At 49.7% G+C, this 27,970-nt stretch overlaps 1 protein-coding gene across 5 annotated transcripts; it reads left to right on the plus strand.

The window, feature by feature from the left end:
- The first annotated feature begins 41 nt into the window (after positions 1-41).
- Positions 42-27,955, plus strand: cplane1 (ciliogenesis and planar polarity effector 1). Of its 5 annotated transcripts, none has more exons than XM_052525791.1 (44): positions 42-176; positions 469-665; positions 827-962; positions 1,265-1,384; positions 1,481-1,713; positions 1,840-1,940; positions 2,107-2,367; positions 2,455-2,637; positions 4,825-5,077; positions 5,261-5,443; positions 5,647-6,398; positions 6,528-6,718; positions 6,840-6,920; positions 6,999-7,163; positions 7,364-7,531; positions 7,640-7,871; positions 7,993-8,132; positions 8,269-8,486; positions 12,527-12,691; positions 15,092-15,233; positions 15,322-15,431; positions 15,631-15,783; positions 15,909-16,020; positions 16,260-16,596; positions 16,744-17,737; positions 19,375-19,529; positions 19,603-19,852; positions 19,955-20,013; positions 20,334-20,411; positions 20,571-20,811; positions 20,895-22,520; positions 22,657-22,897; positions 22,980-23,215; positions 23,343-23,445; positions 23,868-24,062; positions 24,528-24,587; positions 24,914-24,947; positions 25,100-25,231; positions 25,338-25,518; positions 25,603-25,658; positions 26,031-26,222; positions 26,351-26,517; positions 26,700-26,804; positions 27,056-27,955. In XM_052525791.1, the coding sequence occupies exons 2-44, from the start codon at positions 585-587 to the stop codon at positions 27,346-27,348; spliced, it is 9,915 nt and encodes a 3,304-aa protein (XP_052381751.1). In that variant the 5' UTR covers positions 42-176; positions 469-584; the 3' UTR covers positions 27,349-27,955. The 5 variants fall into 5 exon arrangements, with proteins under 5 accessions (XP_052381751.1, XP_052381754.1, XP_052381755.1 ...); XM_052525794.1 differs by having other exon boundaries at positions 25,341-25,518; XM_052525795.1 differs by having other exon boundaries at positions 22,657-22,885.
- Positions 27,956-27,970: the final 15 nt, after the last annotated feature.

Below are 27,970 nucleotides of genomic sequence, written 5' to 3' on the forward strand. Positions count from 1 at the left end.
TTTGCCACAGGATGTCAGTAGATAGATAGCTATTTTCATTTGGCACAAAAAAAAAAATGCTGGCTTTGCCTAGCTCCAAGGCAACGCCGTGGCTTTACTCAGGAGGAGTCAGGATCATGGGGATGTCTCTCCCCACACAGAAAGCGGAGGGAAATTTGAAATTCTTCGAAATGATGGTATTAAAATTACATTTTTCATTATTTTTGTAGGTCGAAATATTGCAGTAATTGTAAACAAGAATAATATTTGAATGACATTAGAGATTACAGTTTAGATTAAGTGAAAATATTTTGGGTCGGTGTTAGCATTAGCTAGCTAACGTTAGCTAGCCAGCCAGCCAGCCAACTTCCTTGTTGTTTGTTGACGCCAAAGTAGCATACATGCTAGCTAGCTACCAGATAAATCACTTTATTACCATTTGACTTGTGTGATATCTGACCTGTGATAGCTTCTCGCCATTTCGTTTAGCTAGCAAGTCCCCACCATCACAGAACATCAACTCGACCTGAGATGCTTGAAGATGATGCATGATGATTTCCCCATCAATACCTAGCAAGGGAGTACGCTAACGTTATCGATTAAAGATGGAGCTGCAGCTGGAGGTTGTGTTGTCATCGAGCATCAAACGGAAGAAACCATGGCCACGGTTCTGTTGGCTCGGATTGGTGAGGACACTGAACTGTCAATCATCCACACAGAGATATTGACATCCCTCGCTAGATAATGCAAATCATTTGATTGCACAGCTTGAACATGAAATGGACTAGTATTGAAAACGGTAGTATCTGTGCAGTTTGTGACTGTATCAAACGGTTGATTTGTCCAGGAGAAGGAGTCTGTTTTCCTGCTAGATGACAAGCGGATCAGTGAGATCAACATGGTGTCTGGACACACCAAGAAGAAGACCCCCAAGCTGCAGCCCCTGCTCCCCAGGGTGGTAACCATGGCCGCATCCCAGAATGGTACACTTTCAGTGGCCTTTACATTTCAAAACCATTTGATTCCATAGAAACACTGCAGTAATCCTCATTGCTAAATTGTAATTATTTTGCCACTATGGCCTATTTATTGCCTTACCTCCCAAATCTTACTACATTTGCACACACTGTTATTGACTGTACACTTGTTTATCCCACGTGTAACTCTGTGTTGTTTGTGTCGCACTGCTTTGCTCCATCTTGGCCAGGTCGCAGTTGTAAATGAGAACTTGTTGGTTAAATAAAGGTGAAATAAATACATTCCCATGATTCATTTCTGTTTGTAGGTGTGTGGCTTGCCGGATTGCTGGTCTCAGGAGAGATGTTTCTATGGAGCAGGGACAAAGACTTCTTGAAGACCGTGGCAGCAGTCCCGACAGAAGCTCAGCTCGTCACTGCAGCACAAGGTCTGTATGTGCTCAAGCCATTGTTACAATAAGCCATGTTCAAGCTTGCCAACACAGCTCCATGTACTTACTGCGTATGTGTGGGTATGTACACAGGGTCTGGCGTGTGCCTGTCTCTGGTAGTTTCAGGGGATGGGATGCGGGTGCTGCTGTTGACTGTGACAGGGCAGGTGTTCCTGTGGGAGTGTGTGCACGCGCGTGACCTGGCAGGGGTACGGGATTGTACTGCTAGAGGACGCTGGGCACAGATACAGCATCCTGGAAACACTGCTCTGCCATCCCCAAAGGACAAGGAGGCATCTCAACACAGCATCTTCGTCAGAGGGGAGGTGAGAAGGACTACTCTGTCCACAGGGATAGACATGATGCAGTTGGAAAAGTCTGACTAGTTTCCCTAGGGAATGTTTGTCATGCCCTTACCATTTCTTCTGGTCTTTTCCTTGTTTTACTGCTAGGCAGTGGGCGATATCTGCTTGTCAGCTTTTGTTTTCACCTCGGAGGTGGAGCTAAGTGTCACTTTCCTAAAGATCCAATGGGAAGAGGGTCAGAGGAGCAGGTGAGTGGACTGGGAACAACTTCTCAGGGTCAAGGGGTCAATACTGCCGCTCGAGCATTTACACTCCTCTATATACCTTTTTATTGTCATAATACAATCAAAGATCTTTGTTCTCACGTTGCTCATCTGGAACATCTTTGATTGGGATGTATGTTTTTTCCGTCAGTCCTGTGGGGTACAGTGTACGCTGGGTCACTAAGACATACCCCATGTCCTGCCTCACACCACCCTGTCGTCCGGTGAGGTCCAGGGGGTCACTGGTGCCAGCCTTCTCCCCTGATGGCCTGCTGTTAGCTGTAGTCCTGAACCAAAGAGACCCAAGGGCTACGCAGGTTCTCTTTGTCAGCACTCAGAACTTTGTGATGGTCTCCAGTGGACTGGGGGGGTGTGGCAGCAAGAAACTCGTCATTCCTTCTAAATACGTGAGGTAGGTACACGACTATAACAGGGAGTATGTACTGTAGACACTGTGTGTGTTTTAGATGATAAAGATGACACCCTTTATATCTTGCAGGTCGTACTGGGTGGGCAGTGTGAGCTGGGCTGCGGGAGGGCTCTACCTGGCCTGTGTGCTGAAGAGGGGCTCATTCCTCATGCTGGCTCGTCTGGGGGGGCTGCTCTCTCTGTCTACCTCAGGGTGCAGTGTGGACTTTGGCCCTGCTCACTTCCTGCCCCTGCATCCGCTAGTCACTTACAGGTAAACACGAGAATGATTCCATTAATAGAAGCAACCCATTTCAAATGGAAGGGTCAGTTTTGATAATCCTACCAATTTGGATTTGTTCAAGTGTTCCATAAGTCATCCAACAGGAAATATACCATCAGTGTGATACTCTCTTCATCAATCAGTCCATCCATAGCCACGGAATGTCAAACTGATTTTGAACACACTCTAGATTATTTTATATCTGTTTTTGATCCATTAGTCTCTCTACTTCCTTTTCCTTTCTTCTTCTCTCTCATCTGTAGTCATCCTCTTTCTCTATTTCTTCGCTCTTCTCTTGCAACATGGTCATTGTGTCCTTTTTCTCATGTCAGTATTTGAGGGGTTAACACGTGTTGGTCTTGATACTCAACACAGCACACTTGCACTATCTCCTAAACATAATTCACTTTCTCATTAGCTTGATGGCACTTGAAACACAAAACAAATCACTGACATTTCTGATGATTATTTCTACACAGTTGGTACAGTGCGTTCGGAAAGTATTCAGACCCCTTGAATTTTTCCACATTTGGTTACTTTACAGCCTTATTCTAAAATGCATTAAATAAAAAATAAAAATGCCTCATCAATCTACACACAATCCCCTATAATGACAAAGCAAAAACAGGTTTTTAGAAATGTTTGCAAATATATAATAAAATAAACTGATATCTTATTTACATAAGTATTCAGACCCTTTGCTATGAGACTCGAAATTGAGCTCAGGTGCATCCTGTTTCCATTGATCATCCTTGAGTAACTGTCACCTGTGGTAAATTCAATTGATTGGACATGATTTGGAAAGGCACACACCTGTCTATATAATGTCCCACAGTTGACAGTGCATGTCAGAGCAAAAACCAAGCCGTGGGGTCGAAGGAATTGTCCATAGAGCTCCGATACAGCATAATGTCGAGGCACAGATCTGGGGAAGGGTACCAAAAAATGTCTGCAGCATTGAAGGTTCCCAAGAACACAGTGGCCTCCATCATTCTTAAATGGAAGAAGTTTGGAACCACCAAGACTCTTCCTAGAGCTGACTGTCCGGCCAAACTGAGCAATCGGGGGAGAAGGGCCTTGGTCAGGGAGGTGATCACTCTGGCAGATCTCCTCTGTGGAGATGGGAGAACCTTCCAGGAGAACAACCATCTCTGCAGCACTCCACCATCAGGCCTTTATGGTGAAGTGGTGGTGGCAGCATCAAGCTGTGGGGATGTTTTTCAGTAGCAGGGACTGGGTGACTAGTCAGGATCGAGGGAAAGATGAACGGAGCAAAGCACAGAGAGATCCTTGATGAAAACCTGCTCCAGAGCGCTCAGGACCTCAAATTGTGGCGAAGCTTTACCTTCCAAAAGGACAACCACCCTAAGAACACCGCCAAGACAACGCAGGAGTGGCTTCTGGACAGGTCTCTGAATGTCCTTGAGTTTCCCGGACTTGAACCTGGTCGAACCTCTCCGGAGAGACCTGAAAATAGCTGTGCAGAGACGCTCCAGATCCAACCTGACAGAGCTTGAGAGGATCTGCAGAGAAGAATGGGAGAAACTCACCAAATACAGGTGTGCCAAGCTTATAGCGTCATAACCAAAATGACTCGAGGCTATAATCGCTTCCAAAGGGGCCCAAAGGGGCTTCAACAAAGTACTGAGTAAAGGGTCTGAATACTTGCCAGCTGGGCACTGGAGCGAACACAGGTGAGGGGTCAGGAGAGGGTAGGGAGTTGAATGTAATTGGCTCCAGTGCATTTAATTGTTTTGCTCTTGTGTAGTTGCTGAAATGCTCAATACTAATTCGGTCAGTAGCTAAGATCAACGGGCCCGTATATTTCTCTTGTTTGCTCTTTTTTTTCTGCTGTAAATGTGATATTTAAGTTTTTTTTAAATAAAAAAAAAACATTTTTGCTTTGTCATTATGGGGTATTGTGTGCAGATGGATGAGGGGGAAAAACGATTTAATCAATTTTCGAATGAGGCTTTAATGTCACAAAATGTGGAAAAAGTCAAGGGGTCTGAATACTTTCCGAATGCACTGTACATGCCTGTCCCCTTGAAAACCATGTTAATATACTACTATAATATACTCATGAATGGTGATGCTTTTTCCCACCCTATATTAATCTCTCCCCTCACTGTCCCCTTTCCCAATCATCTCTAACTATCACCCCTCATCTCTCCTCAGACCTCCAGTCTCTGTCGGAGGGGCTGGGGTTGACCCTCTGTCCAGCTCTAGCCTGTCTGTACGGGATGTCCTGAGACAGCGCTACTCTGTGACCTGGCACCCGCGGCTGCCCTACCTCATTGTGTCTGATGGCTACATGGCCACAGTGCTGCGGGTCCCTGAGCAGCCCTCCCCCGCCACCCTCCTCAGGGCTCTGCTGCACGACACCAGCCAGGGCCTGGAGAGTGCCAGCCGGGCACTGGAGCGAACACAGGTGAGGGGTCAGGAGAGGGTAGGGAGTTGAATGTAATTGGCTCCAGTGCATTTAATTGTTTTGCTCTTGTGTAGTTGCTGAAATGCTCAATACTAATTCGGTCAATAGCTAAGATCAACGGGCCCGTATATTTCTCTTGTTGTTTGCTCTTTTTTTTCTGCTATCTACCTTCTCTTTTCCCAGCCCCATGCCAGGGTGTGGCTGGAGTCCATATCCTGTCTGAATCCTAGTAGCAGTCTGCAGGAGCTGAGAGCCAGGCCCACACCTGTACCTACCCCAACAGCCACAGCTACATCCACCCTGCCCCTCTTCCTGCAGGACCAGGGAGACCTGGGGGACACCAGGGAGCTGATCCAGAGAGTTCAGGTCTGTCCATCAGCTGATTCTCTCACACACACACGCACACGCACACACACACACACACACACACACACACACACACACACACACACACACACACACACACACACACACACACACACACACACACACACACACACACACACACACACACAATGAATGTTCTCTTCTCTTTGTCATAGTAAATGTTAATTTGTGTGTTTCTTTAGGCTTTGTTTGAGGATGACTCTGATCTTGAAGGACCGCCCGCTGGTTCACATGTGGAGGACCACGGTCGGCTGGAGTTTGCCTCCATGTTCGACACCCTCCATGCCCTCTCAGACACCCTGGCTGATCTTGACCCCAGTTCTCGCCCTGACCCTGATGCTAGCTCTGCGGACTCAGAGAGGAATCCCCCAGCCCTCCCTCCTGAGCTCCGGGGGGTCCACGGCAGCTTGCTGACAGCCTGGGCTCTGGGTGTGTCATTGGGTGGCGTTATGGAGCAGAGAGAGCGTCTGCTGAAGTACACAGTCCGCTGTGCGGTCCGCTTCGCTGCTCTCCTCCGTCTAATTTCCATCCCCAGCTCCCACACGGGAAAGAGAAAGAACAGCACCATTCCCTTCTCCTCCCGCCTCCTCCACCTCCTCAGAACCCTTCTCTCTTTCCTCCCCTGGGGTGCCCCTCACACAGGGGGGAGGAGTTGCCTGGGTTTGGTTGTGGAGCTAACTCAACAGCTAGTGGGCCTGCTCCTCTCCTCGCCCCCTGACCTCTCTCAGACTGGCCAGGCTAGCTCTGAGCCCTCCTCCCAGACCCTGTCCACAGCTCTGCTCCTCCTGCAGCTGACCTCCCACAGTATGGACCACACCTACAGCCTCCAGCAGAAATGTGCCCACACAGATGTCTACTGTGTGCTATTCCTGCAGGAGGAGGGAAGAGGGCCATCACAACAGGATCTGCCTCTCCCCCAGTGGCCATCTAGCAGGTAGAGTCAATCTCTTGTGCATGCTTGTATTCATGAGAGTGGGCGTGTGATTGATTTTTAACGTAGTGTCATTTTTGTCTCTTTAGTCTGATCTCTCTCTCATATCCCTCGGACATTATGACTCGGCAGATTGCGGGGAGCGTGGCGTGCAGTATACAGGCACACCCTGCAGTACTGGGAGGAGCTGAAGTACCGAAGGAGTGGTACGGACTGGAAGGAGGAGCAGGGCCGTGTGTCTGTCATCCTGTCCCAGATCCAGACAGCTCTACAGGGGATGGGAGAAAGGCTGGAGGAAGGGCCCACTCTGCTGAGCTACACAGGTAGGATGAACAGGAGCCTGTGTGAGCACTATAAAGTTGGTGGTTGTCTGGTTTCTGTACATTGAAGTGGTACTGTATATAAGTGATGACTCAAATGTGCAACCTTCTTTTGGGTCCCCAGGGGAACAGCACTTCCTGTTTGGTTCCTACTCAGAGAGTGCTCAGACTTGGAGAGCTGAGCTGTGGGCAGAGAGAGAGAGAGGTGAGAAGGATAGTTTAGTTGATATGTGTGGTTTTGAGGGACAGTTTGAATCTAAAGGTGTCACCTCCTGTTCCCCAGATGGGCCTCGGAGTGCGTTCTTGGAGACACGTCTGTTGCTGTCCCTGCTGTATGGACTGCTGTTCCAGTACCGTCTGAAAGAGGCCCAGGGGCTGGGGGACCACATGGCCCGTCTGCTACTCCATCAGGCTGGACCACATGGGGACGATAGTGCCCACAACGCTGGTGTGTATGGATCTTGGTCAATCCAGGTTCATTGGAAGAGACTACCCCCCAAAAATTATACATTTGGCTTTACATAGCACTAAAGTGCAAAACTCATAAAAATTGTCTCAATGTCATGGCAAGAGACTGTATCTGTATCAGTTTTAAAAGTCATGTATTGTTGCTTGTTGACATTGACTTTATTTATCTGTTGGTTGTAGAGGAGGCTCTTCCTGGCTCCTGGCTGCCTGGAGAGGTCCACAGGGAGGCAGCCTGTGCTGTAGTTCAGACTCTGGGAAGGTTCATGGCCTCATATTTCACCAACCAGCCCCTTCTCATCCTGCCCCCTCACAGTGTGGATGTACTGCCTCCCTTACACCTCTCCCATGGTAAAAACTTCTCCATCAAAACACATACACACACACATTATTGGTCCATACAGGCCAGTGTGTTGGACAGTGTGTTTATTCCTATGTCTGTGTGTCCACTCTCTCCAGCCCCAGGTGTAGGGCGCCTGGTGCCCCTGTGCCAGGAGGGTGTGGCGGGGGCTGTGCGGGGTCAGCAGCTGTCAGAAGTGTGGACGGTGGACTATGCCCTGGACCTGCTGCTACAGGGGGGGCTGCTGCCGGAGGCCACCTGGCTAGCTCATCGTCTGGGGGACTGGAAGACTGCAGTCTCCCTGGGCCTGGCCTACACCACCTACTCCACAGAGCACTGCGACTTCACCGGGTCAGTGTGTGTTTGTCTGTACGTGTTTGAGCTGCCAGCTCATCAATTCACCTCTATGTGGATTGTGATGATTAAGTCAATGAGCTTTTGTGAGTTTGATGGTTGTCTGTTGCCACCTCAGGCTCAGGTGGCGAGAACTACATCTCCCAGCAGCCCTTGAGCCTGTGAGCCTCTTTCAAGGTCAGCTGGAGTCTCTACTGGGCAGGAAAGCCAGGTCAGAGGAGACCCAAGGAGACGAGGAGAACTACAAGAGCTTCACAGGTGTGTTGTGCCTGACGGTGGACCTCTGCTACTCCATTCTACAGTACAGTTTGCCTCCACATCTCTGTCTCTATCGCTCATATGCACTTTTCTATTTTCCTCTCCTTTATCATTCTCATCTCTCTCTCTCTTTCAGACTCTCTGGAAGGTGAGGACGTGGAGTTGTTGCAGGGTTCCGTGCAGGAGATCCTGAAGGCATCAGTCATGGCTGGGGTAGATGTGTTGTCTCAGCCCCTGGGGGCTCTACTGGACTCAGCCAAAGACCTGTCCTCCTGCCTTCCTGCTCTGGTGCCTATGGGCCTGTACCTGCCTGCGCCGCCACTCTACTGCCCCCAGCCTGCACCCAACACACAGGTACTACAGAGCACAGCGTTTCCCCGGGAAAGTTGTAACAAGATGGTGCTGCTGAGCAAGGCCGGGGAGGATGCCCAGAGCCTTTGGACTCAGAGATGTTAACTGCCATTTCCTGTGCCTCTCTTACATTCTTTGGGGAGAACCCTGGAGTACAACCACACCCAATTTGAAGGGAGGGGGACTGAGACAATGTTCCACCACTATTCCAAACTTAAAATATAGAAATATCTAGAAATGGAACCGTTAGGTGTTATTGTATCTATATATTTGGTATGTTATTAGGATCCCCATTTAGCTGTTGCAAAAGCAGCAGCTACTCTTCCTGGGGACCACACAAAACATGAAACAATACAGAATGACATAGTACAGAACATCATTACACAAGAACAGCTCAAGGACAGAACTGCATACATACATTCATACACACAAACTATCTAGGTCAAATAGGGGAGAGGTGCTCTGAGGTGTTGCTTTATCTGTTTTTTGAAACCAGGTTTGCTGTTTATTTGAGAAACATGAGATGGAAGGATGTTCCATGCAACAAGGGCTCTATATAATACTGTACGTTGTTGAATTTGTTTTGGATTTGGGGACTGTGAATAGATGTCTGGTGGAATAAGTCTGTGTGTAAGTTGACTATGCAAACAACTTGGGATTTAATAATATAATATAATAATATATGCCATTTAGCTGACGCTTTTATCCAAAGCGACTTACAGTCATGTGTGCATACATTCTACGTATGGGTGGTCCCGGGAATCGAACCCACTACCCTGGCGTTACAAGCGCCATGCTCTACCAACTGAGCCACATTAATGTTTCTTATAAAAATAAGTGATGCAGTCAGTCTCTCCTCAACTCTTAGCCAAGAGAGACTTGCATGTATAGTATTTATATCAGCCCTCTGATTACAATTAAGAGCAAAACGTGCCGCTCTGTTCTGGGCCAGCTGCAGCTTAACTAGGTCTTTCCTTGCAGCACTGGACCACACAACTGGACAATAATAAAGATTAGACAAAACTAGAGCCTGCAGGACTTGCTTTGTGGAGTGTGGTGTCAAAAAAGCAGAGCATCTCTTTATTACGGACAGACCTCTCCCCATCTTTACAACCATTGAATCTATGTTTTGACCATGACAGTTTACAATCTAAGGTAACGCCAAGTAATTTAGTCTCCTCAACTTGTTCAACAGCCACACCATTCATTACCAGATTCAGCTGAGGTCTACAACTTAGGGAATGATTTGTACCAAATACAATGCTCTTAGTGTTAGAGATGTTTAGGACCAGTTTATTACTGGCCACCCATTCCAAAACAGACTGCAACTCTTTGTTAAGGGTTTCAGTGACTTTATTTGCTGTGGTTGCTGATGCATACATGATTGAATCATCAGCATACATGGACACACATGCTTTGTTTAATGCCAGTGGCAGGTCATTGGTAAAAATAGAAAATAGTAGAGGGCCTAGAGAGCTGCCCTGCGGTACACCACACTTTACATTTTTGACATTAGAGGAGCTTCCATTTAAATAAGACCCTTTGACTTCTATTAGATAGATAGCTCTGAATCTACGATATGGCAGAGGTTGAAAAGTCCTAACACAAGTTTTTTTCAACAACAGGTTATGGTCAATCATATCAAAGGCTGCACTGAAATCTAACATTACAGCTCCCACAGTCTTCTTCTTAATTTCTTTCAACCAATCATCAGTAATTTGTGTCAGTGCAGTACGTGTTGAGTTCCCTTCTCTATAAGTAGGCCAAAAGTCTGTTGTTTAATTTGTTTACAGAGAAATAGCATTGTATTTGGTCAAACACAATTCTTTCCAACAGTTTGCTAAGAGCTGGCAGCAAGCATATAGGTCTGCTGTTAGAACCAGTAAAGGTCGCTTTACCACTCTTGGGTAGCGGAATTACTTTGTCTTCCCTCCAGGCCTGAGGACAAAGACTCCTCAAGGCTCAGATGAAAAATATGACAGATAGAGTCAGCTATCATTCTCAGTAGCTTTCCATCTAAGTTGTCAATGCCAGGAGGTTTGTCATTATTGATCGATAACAACAAAAAATCCACCTCTCCTACTAACTTTACAAAATTCAAGCTTCCAATGCTTTTCTTTCAAAATATATATATATATATATATATATATATATATATATATTTATGCATGAATACAATTGCTCACTGTTCATTGTTGGCATTTCCTGCCTAAGTTTGCCCACTTTGCCAATGAAATAATCATTACAATAATTGGCAACATCAAATGTTTTTGTAATGAATAAGCCAACTGATTCGATGAAAGACTGAGTTGAATTTGTCCTTCTGCCCATAATTTCATTTAAAAGTACTCCAAAGGTTTTTTCCATCGTTCTTTATATCATTGATCTTGACTTCATAATACAGTTTCTTCTTCTTTTTGTTGAGGTTAATCACATCAATTTTTCAATTTGCAGTAAGTCAACCAGTTAGACGTGCAGCCACACTTATTAGCCACTCCTTTTGCCCCATCTCTTTCAACCATACAGTCAATTCCTCATCCATCCATGGAGCCGTAACAGTTCGAACAGTCAGTTTCTTAACAGGTGCGTGCTTATCAATAATTGGAAGAAGCAATTTCATAAATTCATTAAGTGCAGCATCTTGATGCTCCTCATTAATCACATCAGACCAACAAATATTTTTAATGTCATCCACATGAGTCACAGATAAATATGTTGTATGATCTCTCATACACTATTATAGGCCCAGCTGTTGGAACTTAGGCTTTCCTGGATATAGCCACTATATTGTGATCACTGCATCCAATGGATACGGATACAGCTTTAGAACAAAGTTCTACAGTATTAGTAAAAATGTGATCGATACATGTGGATGATCTTGTTCCGGTATGTTTGTAAACACCCTAGTAGGTTTATTAATAGCCTGAACCAGATTACAGGCACCGGTTACAGTAAGAAGCCTTCTCTTGAAAGGACAGCTTGATGAAAACCAGTCAATATTCAGGTCCCCAAGAAAGTAGACCTCTCTGTTTACATCACATACTCTATCAAGGATTTCACACATATTGTTTAGAAACTGACTGTTAGCACTTGGTGGCTGATAGCAACACCCCTAAAGAAAAGGCTTCAGATGTGCCAAGTGAACCTGCAACCACAACACTTCAATAACACTTGACATAAGATCTTCTCTAAGAATTACAGGGATATGGCTCTGAACATATATATATATATACACACACACACAGAAACACCTCCCCCATAAGCATTTCTCTCTTCTATACATGTTATATCCTTGTATTGCTACTGCTGTATCATCAGAGGAATTATCTAAATGAGTGTCAAATGGCTAATATATGAGTGTTCTCTGATGTTAGCAAGTTATTGATTTCATGAACCTTTCTGATGCTGCATATATAATATGGGCTATTTTCAGCCCTTTTCTGGGTAGATTATCAGAGGTAGACATAATACTGAAAAGAGCAAACAAAGCAAGATAAAAAAAATAGATCATTACATTCAGCAGTCCATTTATCAATTTGTGTGCATGTGCGTGTGCTGCGTGGTTGAAGCTATGAACCCATAGGTTTGGCTCTCTCATCCCCTCCAGGCTTGTGGGAGGGAGGGTGAACAATGAGCCTGTCATAGCAGATGTAAGCAATGTCCCCACACACTCTGGCAGCTTTCATGGCTGGGATCAGTTAATAATAATAATAATACTAATTCTTTCCTCTTCTGGGGAACAGCTTTAGGATAGTCCTCGTTGAGGAAGATGTACGTTTCTCTCAAGTTCTTGGCTCTTTCCAGGACAGCTACCTTGTCCTTGAACCTCGGGAACTTGACCAACATCAGCCTGGGCCTGTCACCTTGGCCAGTGGTGGGTTTTCCAGTCCTGTGGGCGCGCTCCACCTAATCTTCCTGTGGTCTTCAATTACTCAGAGATCATTTCCCTCACCTTGTCCTTAGATTCTGCAAGTCCGTTCCACAACCATGTTGTTCCACCTTGATTGTCCCCCGAGAGTCTGATTTATGTCATTGTTACTTAGGATCCGTCAGGGGGATTTGGGCAGCTGTTGGAGGGGGCGTCCCGTCACAGGGTGTCAGGGGTCCTCCAGAGGGTGCTGCTGCTCCTGAGGTCTGCCCGCTGCTCCCGTCCAGCTGCCCAGTGGTACATCAGCCACCTGCGACGCTCCCGACATCGCCTAGACAAGGTATTTCCTCCATTTCTCCTACACAGGGTACTGAACCCTCCTATCCTGTTCTTACCCCTGTCTCCAGCCCTCTTCCCCCCTGCCATCCTGTTCTTACCCCTTCTCCAGCCCTCTTCCCCCCTGTCATCCTCTTCTTACCCCTGTCTCCAGCCCTCTTCCCCCTTGCCATCCTGTTCTTACCCCTGTCTCCAGCCCTCTGTCCCCCGCACCCTCTAACCCCCCTCCAATCCTGGTCTTACCCCTGTCTCCAGCCCTCTTCCCCCCTGCCATCCTCTTCTTACCCCTGTCTCCAGCCCTCTTCCCCCCTGCCATCCTCTTCTTACCCCTGTCTCCAGCCCTCTTCCCCCTGCCATCCTGTTCTTACCCCTGTCTCCAGCCCTCTGTCCCCCGCACCCTCTAACCCCCCTCCAATCCTGGTCTTACCCCTGTCTCCAGCCCTCTTCCCCCTGCTATCCTGTTCTTACCCCTCTCTCCAGCACTCTGTCCCCCACACCCTCTAACCCCCTCCTATCCTGTTCTTACCCCTGTCACCAGCCCTCTGTCCCCAGCACCCTCTAACCCCCCTCCTATCCTGTTCTTACCCCTGTCTCCAGCCCTCTGTCCCCACACCCTCTAACCCCCCTATCCTGTTCTTACCCCTGTCTCCAGCCCTCTGTCCCCACACCCTCTAACCCCTCCTATCCTGTTCTTACCCCTGTCTCCAGCCCTCTGTCCCCACACCCCTAACCCCCTCCTATCCTGTTCTTACCCCTGTCTCCAGCCCTCTGTCCCCGCACCCTAACCCCCTCCTATCCTGTTCTTACCCCTGTCTCCAGCCCTCTGTCCCCACACCCTCTAACCCCCTCCTATCCTGTTCTCTTACCCCTGTCTCCAGCCCTCTGTCCCCACACCCCTCTAACCCCCTCCTATCCTGTTCTTACCCCTGTCTCCAGCCCTCTGTCCCCACACCCTCTAACCCCCTCCTATCCTGTTCTTACCCCTGTCTCCAGCCCTCTGTCCCCACACCCTCTAACCCCTCCTATCCTGTTCTTACCCCTGTCTCCAGCCCTCTGTCCCCACACCCTCTAACCCCCTCCTATCCTGTTCTTACCCCTGTCTCCAGCCCTCTTCCCCCATGCCATCCTGTTCTTACCCCTGTCTCCAGCCCTCTTCCCCCTGCCATCCTGTTCTTACCCCTGTCTCCAGCCCTCTTCCCCCTGCCATCCTCTTCTTACCCCTGTCTCCAGCCCTCTTCCCCTTGCCATCCTGTTCTTACCCCTGTCTCCAGCCCTCTGTCCCCCGCACCCTCTAACCCCTCCAATCCTGGTCTTACCCCTGTCTCCAGCCCTCTTCCCCCTGCCATCCTCTTCTTACCCCGGTCTCCAGCACTCTGTCCCCCACACCCTCTAACCCCCTCCAATCCTGGTCTTACCCCTGTCTCCAGCCCTCTTCCCCCTGCCATCCTGTTCTTACCCCTGTCTCCAGCCCTCTGTCCCCCGCACCCTCTAACCCCCTCCAATCCTGGTCTTACCCCCTGTCTCCAGCCCTCTTCCCCTGCTATCCTGTTCTTACCCCTGTCTCCAGCACTCTGTCCCCACACCCTCTAACCCCCTCCTATCCTGTTCTTACCCCTGTCACCAGCCCTCTGTCCCCACACCCTCCAACCCCTCCTATCCTGTTCTTACCCCTGTCTCCAGACCTCTGTCCCCACACCCTCCAACCCCCTCCTATCCTGTTCTTACCCCTGTCTCCAGCCCTCTGTCCCCACACCCCTCTAACCTCTCCTCCTATCCTGTTCTTACCCCTGTCTCCAGCCCTCTGTCCCCACACCCTCTAACCCCCTCCTATCCTGTTCTTACCCCTGTCTCCAGCCCTCTGTCCCCACACCCTCTAACCCCCTCCTATCCTGTTCTTACCCCTGTCTCCAGCCCTCTGTCCCCACACCCTCTAACCCCCCTCCTATCCTGTTCTTACCCCTGTCTCCAGCCCTCTGTCCCCCCACCCTCTAACCCCCTCCTATCCTGTTCTTACCCCTGTCTCCAGCCCTCTGTCCCCACACCCTCTAACCCCCCTCCTATCCTGTTCTTACCCCTGTCTCCAGCCCTCTGTCCCCACACCCTCTAACCCCCCTCCTATCCTGTTCTTACCCCTGTCTCCAGCCCTCTGTCCCCACACCCTCTAACCCCCCTCCTATCCTGTTCTTACCCCTGTCTCCAGCCCTCTGTCCCCACACCCTCTAACCCCCCTCCTATCCTGTTCTTACCCCTGTCTCCAGCCCTCTGTCCCCACACCCTCTAACCCCCCTCCTATCCTGTTTTATAGAATAGATTGTATGAATGTGACTATCTTTTTGAGTGAAATGAAATGATTTGGAGTGTTATGCTGAGTCTCGTGGGGACTAACTTGGTGGTCTGTCTTTAGATCCGTCAGAAGTACTCCCAGCAGCAGTGTGTGACCAAGGCCTTCCCAGAGGCTCTGATGAAGTTTGTGACCCGCAGTGGATTCTTCAGACTGGGACCCAGTGGGGACGGAACCATGGACTCTGTCACTATACAAACTATCAGTAAGATACTTTTTTTGACTGTTTGTCACACCATTGAACTACATTCATCCATTGAAGCATGGCCTAATTCCGAGCCTTTTCCCTCTAGTCTGCTTCAGGGAGCTGTGTGGCCTGTGTTGGATGCTGAATGTCAGAGACCAGCTCTCAATGTCTTGCAGGAAGTATCAGGCTGCAAGGAACCATGGGAGAGATCCCCAGGTACCACACAAAGGCCTTTTTCCTGTGTTGCTTGGTATATCTTCTTCTGTGTGTGTGTGTGTGTGTGTGTGTGTGTGTGTGTGTGTGTGTGTGTGTGTGTGTGTGTGTGTGTGTGTGTGTGTGTGTGTGTGTGTGTGTGAGATCCTCTATAATCAATGATCTGTTAACAACTTGTTTATGTGTGTATTTCATCCTGTAGGTCCCAGCAGATGACAGCGGGGTGACCGCAGCCTGCGAGGAGGCTCTCCACTGGGCCTGTCGTTTCCTTCCCTTCTCCCGATTCCTCAATGCTGAGGAGATCCTCCAGGACACCCTCCTCAGCTTGGTCTCTGAACTACCCCCTGTACCCCTGGTAAACCTGAGCCGGCAGTCACCTCATTCCTATTCGGTTCATTGTGTTTTTCCGCGTCCCACACAGGAGAGGTATAAAGTAGAGTGGAATCACGTCTCTTACCTCAGTCTGTTGTCTTCCTCCAGGTGGCAGAGACTCTGGTGCACGCCTTCCCTGAGGAGGAGGAGTCAGTCAGGGTCCCTCTGAGAGAGAAGTACAACTCACTCCTGCGGAGACTGAGGCACTGCACTGTCCCAGGTAACTACTATCTACTAATGTCATTGCTCTTCACCTTTCTGCCCAGCAGAACGTAAAGAGAGTCAAAAATAATATATGTCATTTAGCAGACACTTTTATCAAAACTGACTTAGTCATGCGTTCATACGTTTTACGTCCGAGTGGTCCCGGGAATCAAACCCACTGTCTTGGCGTAAGGTAAGGATAATGTTTCTTACTAATCTTCATTCGCTCCTTGACCTTCTCTTTCTCTCTTCCAGCCTCAGGACAGAACGGTGAGAAGAGGGATGAGGAGGAGGGAGAGGAGGTGATGATGATTCTGGTGCAGGAGCGGCTCAGACAGAGGAGGAAGGACCTGAAGCGTCTGGCCAGGCACCTGGCTCCCCTGGAGCTCTACCTATGGGAGAGGGAGGAGGAGCAGGACAGGGGGGGAGGAGGGCAGGGGGCTGTAGCCCTGCTGGAGAGATTCTCCCTGGGGGCCAGTCTGAGTAACAGCACCCTGACGGACTGTGGGCGCCCCCTGGTGTACAGCGATGGAGACACGGCCGAGAACTCCGTGGCTCTCTCACCTGACCTGCACAGCAGGCCTCCTCACAGGTAGACTCAGGCTTTCTTGATGAAATTTGTATCTGTCAGAACTATTTTTTAAAGAAATCAATCATTACTTTGAAACCTTGTCCTTTTTTGATTGGACAAAAGTTTCTCTTTGGCGGAATTTGTGGTGTAACCTATTTTTGTTTTCAGCATCAGCAAGAGAGTGAGGGTGCAGGACCGAGCAGACAAGCCTGGAAGTCAAGTAGGAGTAGTTGAGGGTGGGAGCACCCAGGAGGAAGACCAGAGCTGCACGGGCCCAGCCCAGGACCCTACTGTGGGGGAGGACAGCCCCTCTCTTACCCTGCCCGTGGTGGGGACCTGGGAGTTTGAGTTGGAGGATGCAGAGTACCTGCGTTTCCTGGAGCTCTTCCTCAGCTACGTGTTGGAGAAGGACGGTCCTGACCCAGACGCAGGCTGTGACCCTCCCCTGCTGAAGGGCTTCTGTAGCCAGCTGAGAGAGAGGGAGCTGCACTCCCTCACCTTCGATGTCCTCACCACCCTCCGCCGCCGCCAGAGAGATGGGCACCAAGCGACCAGGAGGCAGGGGGGCAGTGACGCCCCCGTGTTCAGAGCAGGACACTGCTACAAACCAGTACTCGTGACCACCCCTTTGTTTCTCCACAGTGAGCTCCCTACACCCAGACCCAGCATGTCTGTCAGTGTCCTGTCCCTTCCTGGGCTCAGGACTGGCAGGCAGCAGGGGTTGTTTGGTTTCAGTCTGCAGGCCAGGTCAGCCAGCCCAGCTCCAGAACCCGCACCTCAAAGAAGCCGCCTTGGCTCGAAGTCGAGCCCTGGTCAGAGTTCTGTTCCCTGGGAGCAACCATCGGAGGGCTGGGCGTTCGGGCCTCTGTGCTCCGTGGAGGCTGTAGAACTGCAGCAGGAGCTGGAGCCCAAGCTGGAGGCCCAGTTCCCAGGGCTGGGCAGGCTGTTGGAGTGGATGGTGCGCTGGGCTGATAAGAGGGTGTTGCTGGGACAACCCAGCCGGATGAAGGAGAGGGAGGCGGGCGGAGGAGAGGTAGCTGGAGGTGGGGTGGTTATTCGGGTCAAAGCCTCGGCTCCTGCGGTGCTCACGGCCCTCAGCATGTTGGAGCACAGGTACACCGCCGCCCTGTTAGGCATGGACCACTACAACGCAAACTTACAGGTGAGTACATAGTGTTCTATGAACTGTTTATTAACCAGATATAAAGAGGTGAGTGGGCTGTGTGCCATGAGTGATGAGAACCACCAGACTTGGCATAGACCAGAATTCTCTGACAGGTTTCCTTTCTTCTCATTATCTCATATCAAATGTTATTGGTCACATACACGTGATTAGGAGATGTTATTGCGGGTGTAGCGAATTGCTTGTGCTTCTAGCTCCGACAGTGCAGTAATATCTAATAAAGTACACAACATATACACACAAATGTAAGTAGGAATGAATGAAGACTGTATACATATATGGACGAGCGATATCAGAGCGGAACGTACTAAGATACAGTAGAATAGTATAGAATGCACTATATACATATGACATTTGTAATGCCAGATATGTAAACATTAAGTGACTAGTGTTCCATTCCTTAAAGTGGCCAGTGATTCCTAGTCTATGCCTATAGGCAGCAGCCTCTAATGTGCTAGTGATGGCTGTTTAACAATCTGATGGCCTTGAGATAGAAGCTGTTTTTCATTTGTCTCGGTCCCAGCTTTGATGCACCTGTACTGACCTCGCCTTCTGGATGGTAGCAGGGTGAACAGGCAGTGGCTCAGGTGGTTGTTGTCCTTGATGATCTTTTTGGCCTTCCTGTGACATCGGGTGCTGTAGGTGGCCTGGAGGGCAGGTGGTTTTCCCCCGGTAATGTGTTGGGCAGACCGCACCACCCTCTGGAGAGCCTTGCGGTTGCGGGCGGTGCATTTACCGTACCAGGTGGTGATACAGCCCGACAGGATGCTCTCAATTGTGCATCTGTAAAAGTTTGTGAGGGTTTTAGGTGACAAGACAAATTTCTTTAGCCTCGTGAGGTTGAAGAGGCTCTGTTGCACCTTCTTCACCACACTGTCTCTGTGGGTGGTCCATTTCAGTTTGTCAGTGATGTGTACGCCAAGGAGCTTGAAAAGCAGTCCCGATGTGGATAGGAGGGTGCACCATCTACTGTTTCCTGAAGTCCACGATCATCTCCTTTGTTTTGTTGACGTTGAGTGAGAGGTTGTTTTCCAGGCACCACACTCCCTCACCTCCTCCCTGTATGCTGTCTCGTCACCATTGGTAATCAAGCCTACTACTGTTGTGTCATCTGCAAACTTAATGATTGAGTTGGAGGCATGCTTGGCCATGCAGTCATGAACAGGTGAACAGGGAGTACAGGAGTGGACTGAACACGCACCCTTGTGGAGCCCCAGTGTTGAGGATCAGCGGAGTGGAGGGGATGTTTCTTACCTTCACCACCTGGGGGTGGCCCGTCAGGAAGTCCAGGAACCAGTTGCAAAAGGCGGGGTTCAGACCAAGGGCCTCGAGCTTAATGATGAGCTTGGAGGGTACTATGGTGTTGAATGCTGAGCTATAGTCGATGAACAGCACAGGTATTCCTCTTGGCCAGATGGAATAGGGCAGTGTGCAGAGTGACGGCGATTGCATCGTCTTTTGATCTATTGGGGCGGTAAGCAAATTGAAGTGGGTCTAGCTTTCTTGGGAACAGGAACAATGCTGGCTGTCTTGAAGCATGTGGGGACAGCAGACTGGGATAGGGAGAGATTGAATATGCCCGTAAACACTCTCTCCTTTCTCCCCTCCACCCCCAGGTTCCAGAGAGGCAATGGACAGTGGCTCCAGTGTTGCAGCCTGAGGTGGGCTGGAAGCTGGAGAGGGAGAGCAGTGTGGATACAGGTTACCCTGCATCAGCTGGCACACCCATTACTCTGCCAGACCAGGATCCCCAACACTGCGAACTGTCCTAGTGAGTGTGTGTATGAGTGTTTTATCGTTTTCTTATGGCTCAGAGAGGATCTTAATATATTTCTGTTCTACAGTGGCTCACAGACTGAGGGGGTGGAACGAGTGACATCCCAAGAGACCTCACAGCTGTCTGACCCTGTGGGAGTGAACTTAAACCCTGATAGTGGGGTGGCAGACTTCCCAGACAACAAGTGTGACCTTTCTGCTGAAAAAGGAGAGGACAGCAATGCTGACGAGGCCTTGAGGTCGTCAGCCTCTCTCGCCATCCTCAACATCTCTGTCCACATCAAGAGCCTCCGTCCAACACTGAGCCCACCAGGCCAGGTGGGCACTGCCAATCACACCATGAGCGTTCCTCTATGTTAGTTGATGAAGTGTTTGGTTGGCACCTGGTCACTAAGTTTGTCTATCCTTTCTTCTCCCCAGGCATTAACGCTGGCAGATCTACGGTGTTCAGAGAGGGAAGAGGACATTGTCAGCTCTCAGTGAGTTCTGGGTGTGGGAAACATAGGGAAAAGTGATTTCTTTGTTGTTGTTCTCATTTACTATTTGACTCCAGAGCCAAACCGTGGCTGGTTGGTCGAGGTGAGTTGGTAGGCTACTGTTACCGTGGTGATAGTAAACAGAAGCTACAGTTTGGTATGACAGACCATAGAAATGGATTCTATTCATTCTATTTCTACGTGACCGACACTGTGGATTGTAACCAAAGCAGCAGCCAGTTACTAGAGGGCTTGTTTTATGTCTCTTTGGAAAAGTCATTTCACATCATGTTTATGTTTACATGAATGTTTGTGTGTTCTAGAGAGGAGGCAGAGAATCTGCTGTCTCATGGCTCCCTGAGAAGACCATCAGATATTACTGAAGAAGTGACAAGAAATATGTACGTGAGCCCAAACAAAAACACAAACAAAAACACACTGTAACACACTATTGTTTTGTATCCTTTTAGTTCCATATAAAATATTACAGAGGTACTTTGGTTCACTACCCTTCAAATCTGCATTTGTGACATTTACCTGGTCTGTTTTCTCCCCCTCAGAACTCTGAGTGAGGTTTCAGGATCAGACAGCCCTCCCAATGCCAGCTTCCAACCCCTTCCCGGGGCAGGGCCTCAGGCTGGGGCTCAGGCAGCAGACTCTGCCCCTAACGGCGGACTGCCCCAGGAGAGCACCAATACGACCCCTGCCCCTGCCTCTGCCTCTGCTCCCAACCAGACCCTGCCTGCCCAGACAGACCCCGTCAGACAGCTCTTGCAGGATGAGCTATTCAGACTGGTCCAGGTGGATATAAACATCAGACAAGGCAGAAATGTATGTATGTAGCCATGGACTATTTCACGATTGCTTCGTGTTTCTCTCTTCAGTTGCAGCAGATCAACTTCATGAGTTTGATGCAGGTGGTCGGAGCGTCGTTTGTCAACCTCCCAGTTTTACAGAACAACACACTCCCGGCCCAGTCCAATGTGCCCTATCCACACCCCAATACGCCTCTGTCCCACCCTAACACTCTCCTCCCTCACCTGAATCTGACCCCCTCCCAGAACAACATGTCCCCTATGCCCCAGACCCAGAGCTCGGTTCAGGCCCCTCTAGCCTCGGAGCCCCTGTCTGGGGGACACAGACGCGCAGACCAACCCCCCATCCACGAAATGCAGCCATTGGCCGTCCACCCTGAGCCGTTGAGAGATATCCAGGGGCAGACCAGGACATTGATCTCATCCTCTCATGGGCTTCAGACCACTGTGGACCCCACCTGCAGTGCCCCTCTGCTACTGCCCTTTGGTGGTAGTTCACAGGTTACTGCTCCCTACAGCTCAGGACTGAAGCTGCTTCAGCTGCACCCTCCCCTGCTGTCCCTCCAGCGGCATGGTAAAACGGCCCCTGTACGTGAGGCCTGGGGACCCCCATCTGAGAGGAGACCCAGCACTGCCGTGCCCCCCCACCTGAACCCCAGCCAGTATGACCCAGCCGCTCTGAGGAGGGCAGAGGAGAGATCGAGGGAGGCAGAGAGAGAGTCCACCGCGCCACCATCACACCTCAATCTGACACAGTATGCCCACTATCCCTCCAACCAGGCCCCCAGGAACACACTGCCCCCGCTCCAGAATCCAGAGACCAGGGTGGAGAGGTCCAGAGGGGCTGAGCCCTGTCACCTGCCTCCTACCCTCCCATCCCACAGACCTCCCCCGGTCCACGGCCTCCCCCTCCTCCGCTTCCACCCTGACCCACGCCCCCCTACGACCTTCGCTCTCATACCCCTCCCACACTCCTCCAGGCCCCTGACTGTCACCCCAGCAGCCATGGGCCACAACCCCAGACTACAGCTACTCCAGAGGGACGCAGACCCTCCTAGGATGATGCTACCTGAAGCCACCCCTCCGGCCCGCGTGCCACATCTCATCCCTCTGGGGGAGCTGATGGGCTGGGCTGCAGGGAGACAGAGGGGGGCAGAGGGCAGACTTCAACTCCTCAGAGTGGACCCACAGGCACAGAACCCTACCCCTGCAACACCCTCCACCAGAACCAACTCCAGCAGCAGGCAGAAGAGACGAGTGGAGAGGTTGAGGAGAGAGGGAGAGAAAGCAGAGGTCACATTTAGACCGGAGGACTCCATCATACTCCCGCTAGAGTGCAATGAGGACGAGCCTGCAGAGCCTGTTCTTGGGGAGGGCTATGTCTTCCCTCTTGGGACATTTGACTCCGTGCTGACTGGTCAGGGATTGGTGGACAAGGCACTGTCTACTGCAGCTGAGCTCCATGCCTTTGCCTCTACACACAAGAGGCCTCCTGAGAGCCACGATGCCTGCACCAACACAGACCCAGCTTCTCCTCACTCAGATACAGGCATTTCTGCCCAACCTACTGTCACTTCTGCTGCTTCTGGACCTGCTTCTCTCCCTCCTGAATTGTTCCTGAATCTGCGGTTCCCTAGAGACCCTCCTGTCCACGACACAGAGACATCGGGGGAGAAACGACCCGAGAGAAACACGGTGAGAGGACTATTTAATGACAGAATCGAGTGGAACGTTCAGTACACCGGTACAGATCATCTTTACTGTTTCAGGCATTTTATGAAATGCTACTTAATGGTCTTATCTCTCTCTCCCTGCCTCTCCGGATGCACAGGGTCGTCAGTTCATAAATGTGATAGATCTGGAGGATGGGGCCCTGCTACAGGAGTTGCCATCGTGCCCCCGCCCTGCGGTGCGGGACCATGACGTCACCCCGTCTCAGCCCTCTCCCCCCACCTCAGCACAGCTCCACCTGCTGGCAGCCTCCGTCACCAACTCAGCCCCTTCGGAACTCACTGCAGACACCAGCACAGAGGACGACCAACTCCAAGCTCAGCCAAGTGGTCTGAGTCAATGTAATCGATTCACTCTGCTGAAACAACAGAGTTGTACGCCGTATATTGTCTCTGTCTGTAATGTGTCCTGTGTCTCCTCCAGGCTTCTCTGTAGCGTCCCTCCCACCTGCCCACCCTGAGCCCAGTGGAGACCCAGTGACTCGCAGTCTGCTGCAGGAGAGGAGAGCCCCAGGCCGCTCCCTGGAGACCCATCGTGGAGCTCCATCCAGGGCCCCAGTGATCCAGGTGGCTGCCCGTCTGTCTGAGATGGACGCCCAGCTAGCTGCCTTGCAGAACATTGCAGATCACATGGAGAGAGAGTTTGCCAATACCAGACTGGTAACATAGCTTTGGGATTTAAATTTCTGCACCTCATCCTGCCTGTCTACTTGTCGGCCTGATGATTGGCAAGTCAGTGAGTCTGCTGATAGTCCGTATGTGTAATATGAAGTATTCCCTCTCTTAGCTGGTGAGAACCATTGAGACTCTGGGTCCTGCCATGGCTCCTGAAAGGGTGGAGGGAAGAACACCAGTGAACAAGACAGTGACTCTGGCCGTCTCACCAGAAGGTCAGATCCACAGTGAAGGCGTCTCCTAGCAGAATTCGGGCTAGGCGACGCGGACGCCTGTGCTCGCATACTCCTTTCAAAAATGTGCATGGAAACTAGTTGTCTCTCTTAGAATGTCAACACACGTTTCATTGAGGAACCCCGTCCGTAGTTCCCACTCCTACTCGGAGTAGTACTTTTGACCAGTCACAGACGAAGGGGCGTGGACTTCAGCTACCGAACTTCGACTTAACCAAATGTGTGCTCAAACATAACCAAATGTTGCTATAATGTATGCGCTAACCGTTACGACTTGGAAGCGTGCGCCAGGCTTGACACCAGACCAAACGTCTTGACACCAGACCAAACATCTTGACAACAACAACAGTTCTGCCATACCCCCCCTGACTCTGTATATGTGTGTATCCTCTCCTTTTGAGCAGGGTGGCGATCACGTCTGTCCGTGCACCATGACCCTGAGCTAGCGGGACTTCGACCGGAAGAGGAGGAGCAGGAGGAAGGACCTGATAGTGTCGTAGTCAGCTCTGCTCCTTGGGTTGTGAAACAGCCCTCCTCTCTTTCTCCTCACGCTCATGCCGTCCAGAGCACCTCGACCCTGCACCAGCCCACACCCACAGGTATAGCAGCACTCTGCAGCAAGCAATCCCACTGTGGGAATATAGTTGTGCTCGTAAAACAATTCTTAACATGTGTCAACAGATCGCTATTAGCTTACCTTGTCATGGCATTGTTGATACATTATTGGCCATTGGATCCTATGGAAATATCTCCCTAGTAGATAATGGTGAGCCATGATGGTGTTAGTGTGATTGCAGTTCTTATGACTCCCTAGTGGTTCGGCAGGTGGTAGTGGTCTGTTGTGCCGTTTCCAGTTACCAGGCTACCATCTAATACTCCTCTTACTGGCTCACCACAGTTGTAACTTTAGTGTCTGTCTACCCGAGCACCACACATCCCTGCTTTGTGCCTCTAACCAGGCTGTCTGACCTGAGGTCTACAGTATATCAACTGGGGATCCGTCTGTGTAGAATGGCATCTCTGTCTGTGGTTGAATGGCATCTCTGTCTTGTCTGCGGTTGCAGGCCTGTGGTTGTCTCCCGTCAGACCAGAACCAGAGCAGCGTGTGTGGGACATGGGTCAAGGTAAGAGCCGTGTCAACACACACCTGGCTGGGACTCGGTGCTGTTACCTAACTCTGCATACACACTTGTGCTGTAACCGATAGAGACTGCGAGTGGACACGTGTCCTTCTGCCCCTGAACAAGGCAGTACATCCCACATACAGGCACGCTCACCTTGTAATGGTACACCTGATACTTGCATGTCTCTGGTTTGTGCTAGTTTGTGTTTCAGGTCGACATACTTGGAAGAGACACTGGACAGCTGCACAACTCACCCCCTTGCAGCAGCATTCAGATCTGTATCATCCTATTTAGAAAACTGTATGTTGATTGTGTTCCTCTTGCAGATTTAACAGACACTATGGATGGAGCACCTGGAACGTAAGTATGTGAAAACTGATATCGGTCATCTATTTAGGAACATGTTAAATTATCACTGTTGGTTACCCTCTGTGTGAGCATTATTCCATAGATGTGATTGTGGTTTGAACTATCACATATTATTCTCCTCCTGCCTTTCCGGTCTTCCTCAGATGGGCAGAGGAGACTCTGGGTCTCAGTGGGCTGAGTGATGTGGCAGACATCTTGACGGAGTTGGTGAGGGGGGGAGGCATCTCCCCCACGGCCCTGGGGCTGTCGCACACCCAAGCTGCCCGCCTCAACAGGTAGGAACCTGCATGGTGAACAGCTCTAAACCTACTCCTCCTCTGATTGTCACCATCTCGAGCACTTTTGACTGGCTTTCAGCAGTGATGTTTTTGTGATTGACAGCAGGCTGGACCAGCAACAGAGCGGCAGGGTGGGACAGAGGGGCATGCGAGCAGAGGAGGAGAGGCGAGAGCTGAGGGTTTGGATGAGAAGGAAACAGAGGGAGAAACTGGTCGAGTACCGCAGACAGAGGGAGGAGAAGAGGGAGAGGGAACGCAAACCCTTCTCGGCCCCAGTCACACTGGTGAGAGGCTTCTGACTCGCATTTACATTCTGTGTTCTGATAATTTTTTCAGTGCCTTCATTCAGACACCATTTCTCTTCACAGAAACCAACGTCCAAAGATATAAACATCAATAAGAAAATCAAGGAAGAGAAAGACAAGTATGAGCACGAACACAGATACAGACATACAGATACACTACCGTTCAAAAGTTAAAAACTTAGAAATGTCCTTGTTTTTGAAAGAAAAGCACTTTTCTTTGGTCAATTTTAAAATAACATCAAATTGAACAACCATCACAGCAACCATCACTCCTGTGTTCCAATGGCACGTTGTGTTAGCTAATCCAAGTTTATCATTTTAAAGGCTAATTGATCATTAGAAAACCCTTTTGCAATTATGTTAGCACATCTGAAAACTGTCGTCCTGATTAAAGAAGCAATAAAACTGGCCTATACGGTAATGTACATGCAAGTGTTCCAAGTACTAGAGGCGTGTATGTGTGTTGATATGTTGTGTATTTGGACCTTTAGGACGGTTCTGCTGGAGCACCACAATCAGCGGGCCCGCGATGCCTGTAGTCTGATCACAGACCTCCTCACCACCCCACTGACCCTGCCCACTAACGCCAACCGCACCCTGAACCTACCCTCCACCTCTTCACGACCCTCTTCCACACGACCCCTTACAGCTCAGACTGTCGGCAGCACCCGCAGCAGCCCCAGGTACACCTCGTAGGGTATTCACATCTGGGTGGGTTTTAAGAACAATTTAAGAACAGTTTTCAACAAATGTGTCTAAAACTATAATGAGAGGGATAGAGGATGATCCTTGTCGTTCTGTGACGTCCCAGAGGTCGTAGTCTCTCTGTTGGGGGGAGGAGGAGGACCAGTACCAAACCCCAGACTGGGAGAGCCCGCTCCCTCTCCTCTCCAGGGGTGACACCACGTTCAGAAAGAAGGCCTGCGTCATCAGGGGGGCAGGAGACACTGACTTCCAGATTAGGACTGCACAGACCAGGTTAAGGCTTCTACCATCCACTAACAATTTCTCTTGATTTTGGTGTTCTAAGAATATCTAGGGGTTTACGCTCACAAAATGTATTGATATGTGATGACCTGGGATCCATAGCATTTAGAATGTTTGGGTAGAATGTTGCCAGATGCAGTGACTGACCAGTGTGTCTGTTTCCTGGGCGTTAGCGAGTTTTCTGCCAGGGGATCGTCTCTCCCACGTGACCCGACGGGGTATGATCACAGACCTGAGGGGCAGGACTGGGACTGGGCTAATGACACCCAGCCAGCAAGGTGAGACACTGTCAAGCTGTTGAGTAAACTTAGTAGCCATGTTTAGGCAGGGTTGTGGAGTAACGGATTACATGTAACCATGTTAACTGAATGTATTCAGATTACGTTACTGAGTTTAGGTAATCCATAAATTATGTTACTGATTACAATTTTTGGACAGGTAACTGTAACGGATTACATTTAGAAAGTAACCTACCCAACCCTGTGTTTAGGTAAGACAGATTAAAGTGATACCCTGTTTCGCCCTGTAGAGTGGAGAAGAGAAGTGATCCAGTCGTCATCTGGATGGAGAGGTGGAGGAGCAAGGGAACAGAGAGAGACTGAAGAGAGGGAGGAGGAGGTGGTGAGCCCATGGAACCCCCCTCCAGAGATCTGCAGGTTGCTGGGGCTGGAGAACTCAGAGGGCCAGGGTGGTGTGGTGGCTAGAGCTGGGGGAGCAGGGCTGGACAGACTTGATACCCTGTCAGAGAGCACTGGCAGCATCCTCAGTAAACTGGACTGGGCTGCCATTGAAAGCATTGTGGCCTCGGAAGGGGCCATCTGATTGACTTCGAGCATCCCCATCGGCATGCAGGGACGAGGATGACTATCTTGAGGGACAAGAGGAGCAGAGGGTCACAAGGGAAGGATCACAACACAACATTAAAACCATTGATGTGCTTATATGCTGTGATATTACTTGAAAGCGTCTCAACTGTTCATGGGAGCATGTGGAGGGTAGTCAGTACGGTGTGTCTTGTCATGCATCCTCTTGGTACCAGCATGTACCAGAGAATCAGCATCATCATATTGGTACTCATGCCATATCTTTGTATTGTATGAGTTTGTCATGTCTATTTTTGGAGATCCAGTGTGTGTATATGACATTGTTATTTTGGGTTTTAAATACCTGCATATGTATTTATTTTTGTGTGAACTTATATAACCAGCTGATGTGGGCGGCAGGGAGCCTAGTAGTTTGAGTGTTGGACTAGTAACCGAAAGGTTACACGATCGAAGCCTGAGCTGACAAGGTAAAAATCTGTCGTTCTGCTCCTGAACAAGGCAGTTAACCCATTGTTCCTAGGCTGTCATTGAAAATAATAAGAATTTGTTCTTAACTGATCTGCCAAGTTAAATAAAGGTAAAATAAAAAAACATGTTGATTTCCACTCAGGAAAAGTAAT

This window comes from Oncorhynchus keta, chromosome 9, assembly GCF_023373465.1.
Source record: "Oncorhynchus keta strain PuntledgeMale-10-30-2019 chromosome 9, Oket_V2, whole genome shotgun sequence".
Lineage (NCBI taxonomy): Eukaryota > Metazoa > Chordata > Actinopteri > Salmoniformes > Salmonidae > Oncorhynchus > Oncorhynchus keta.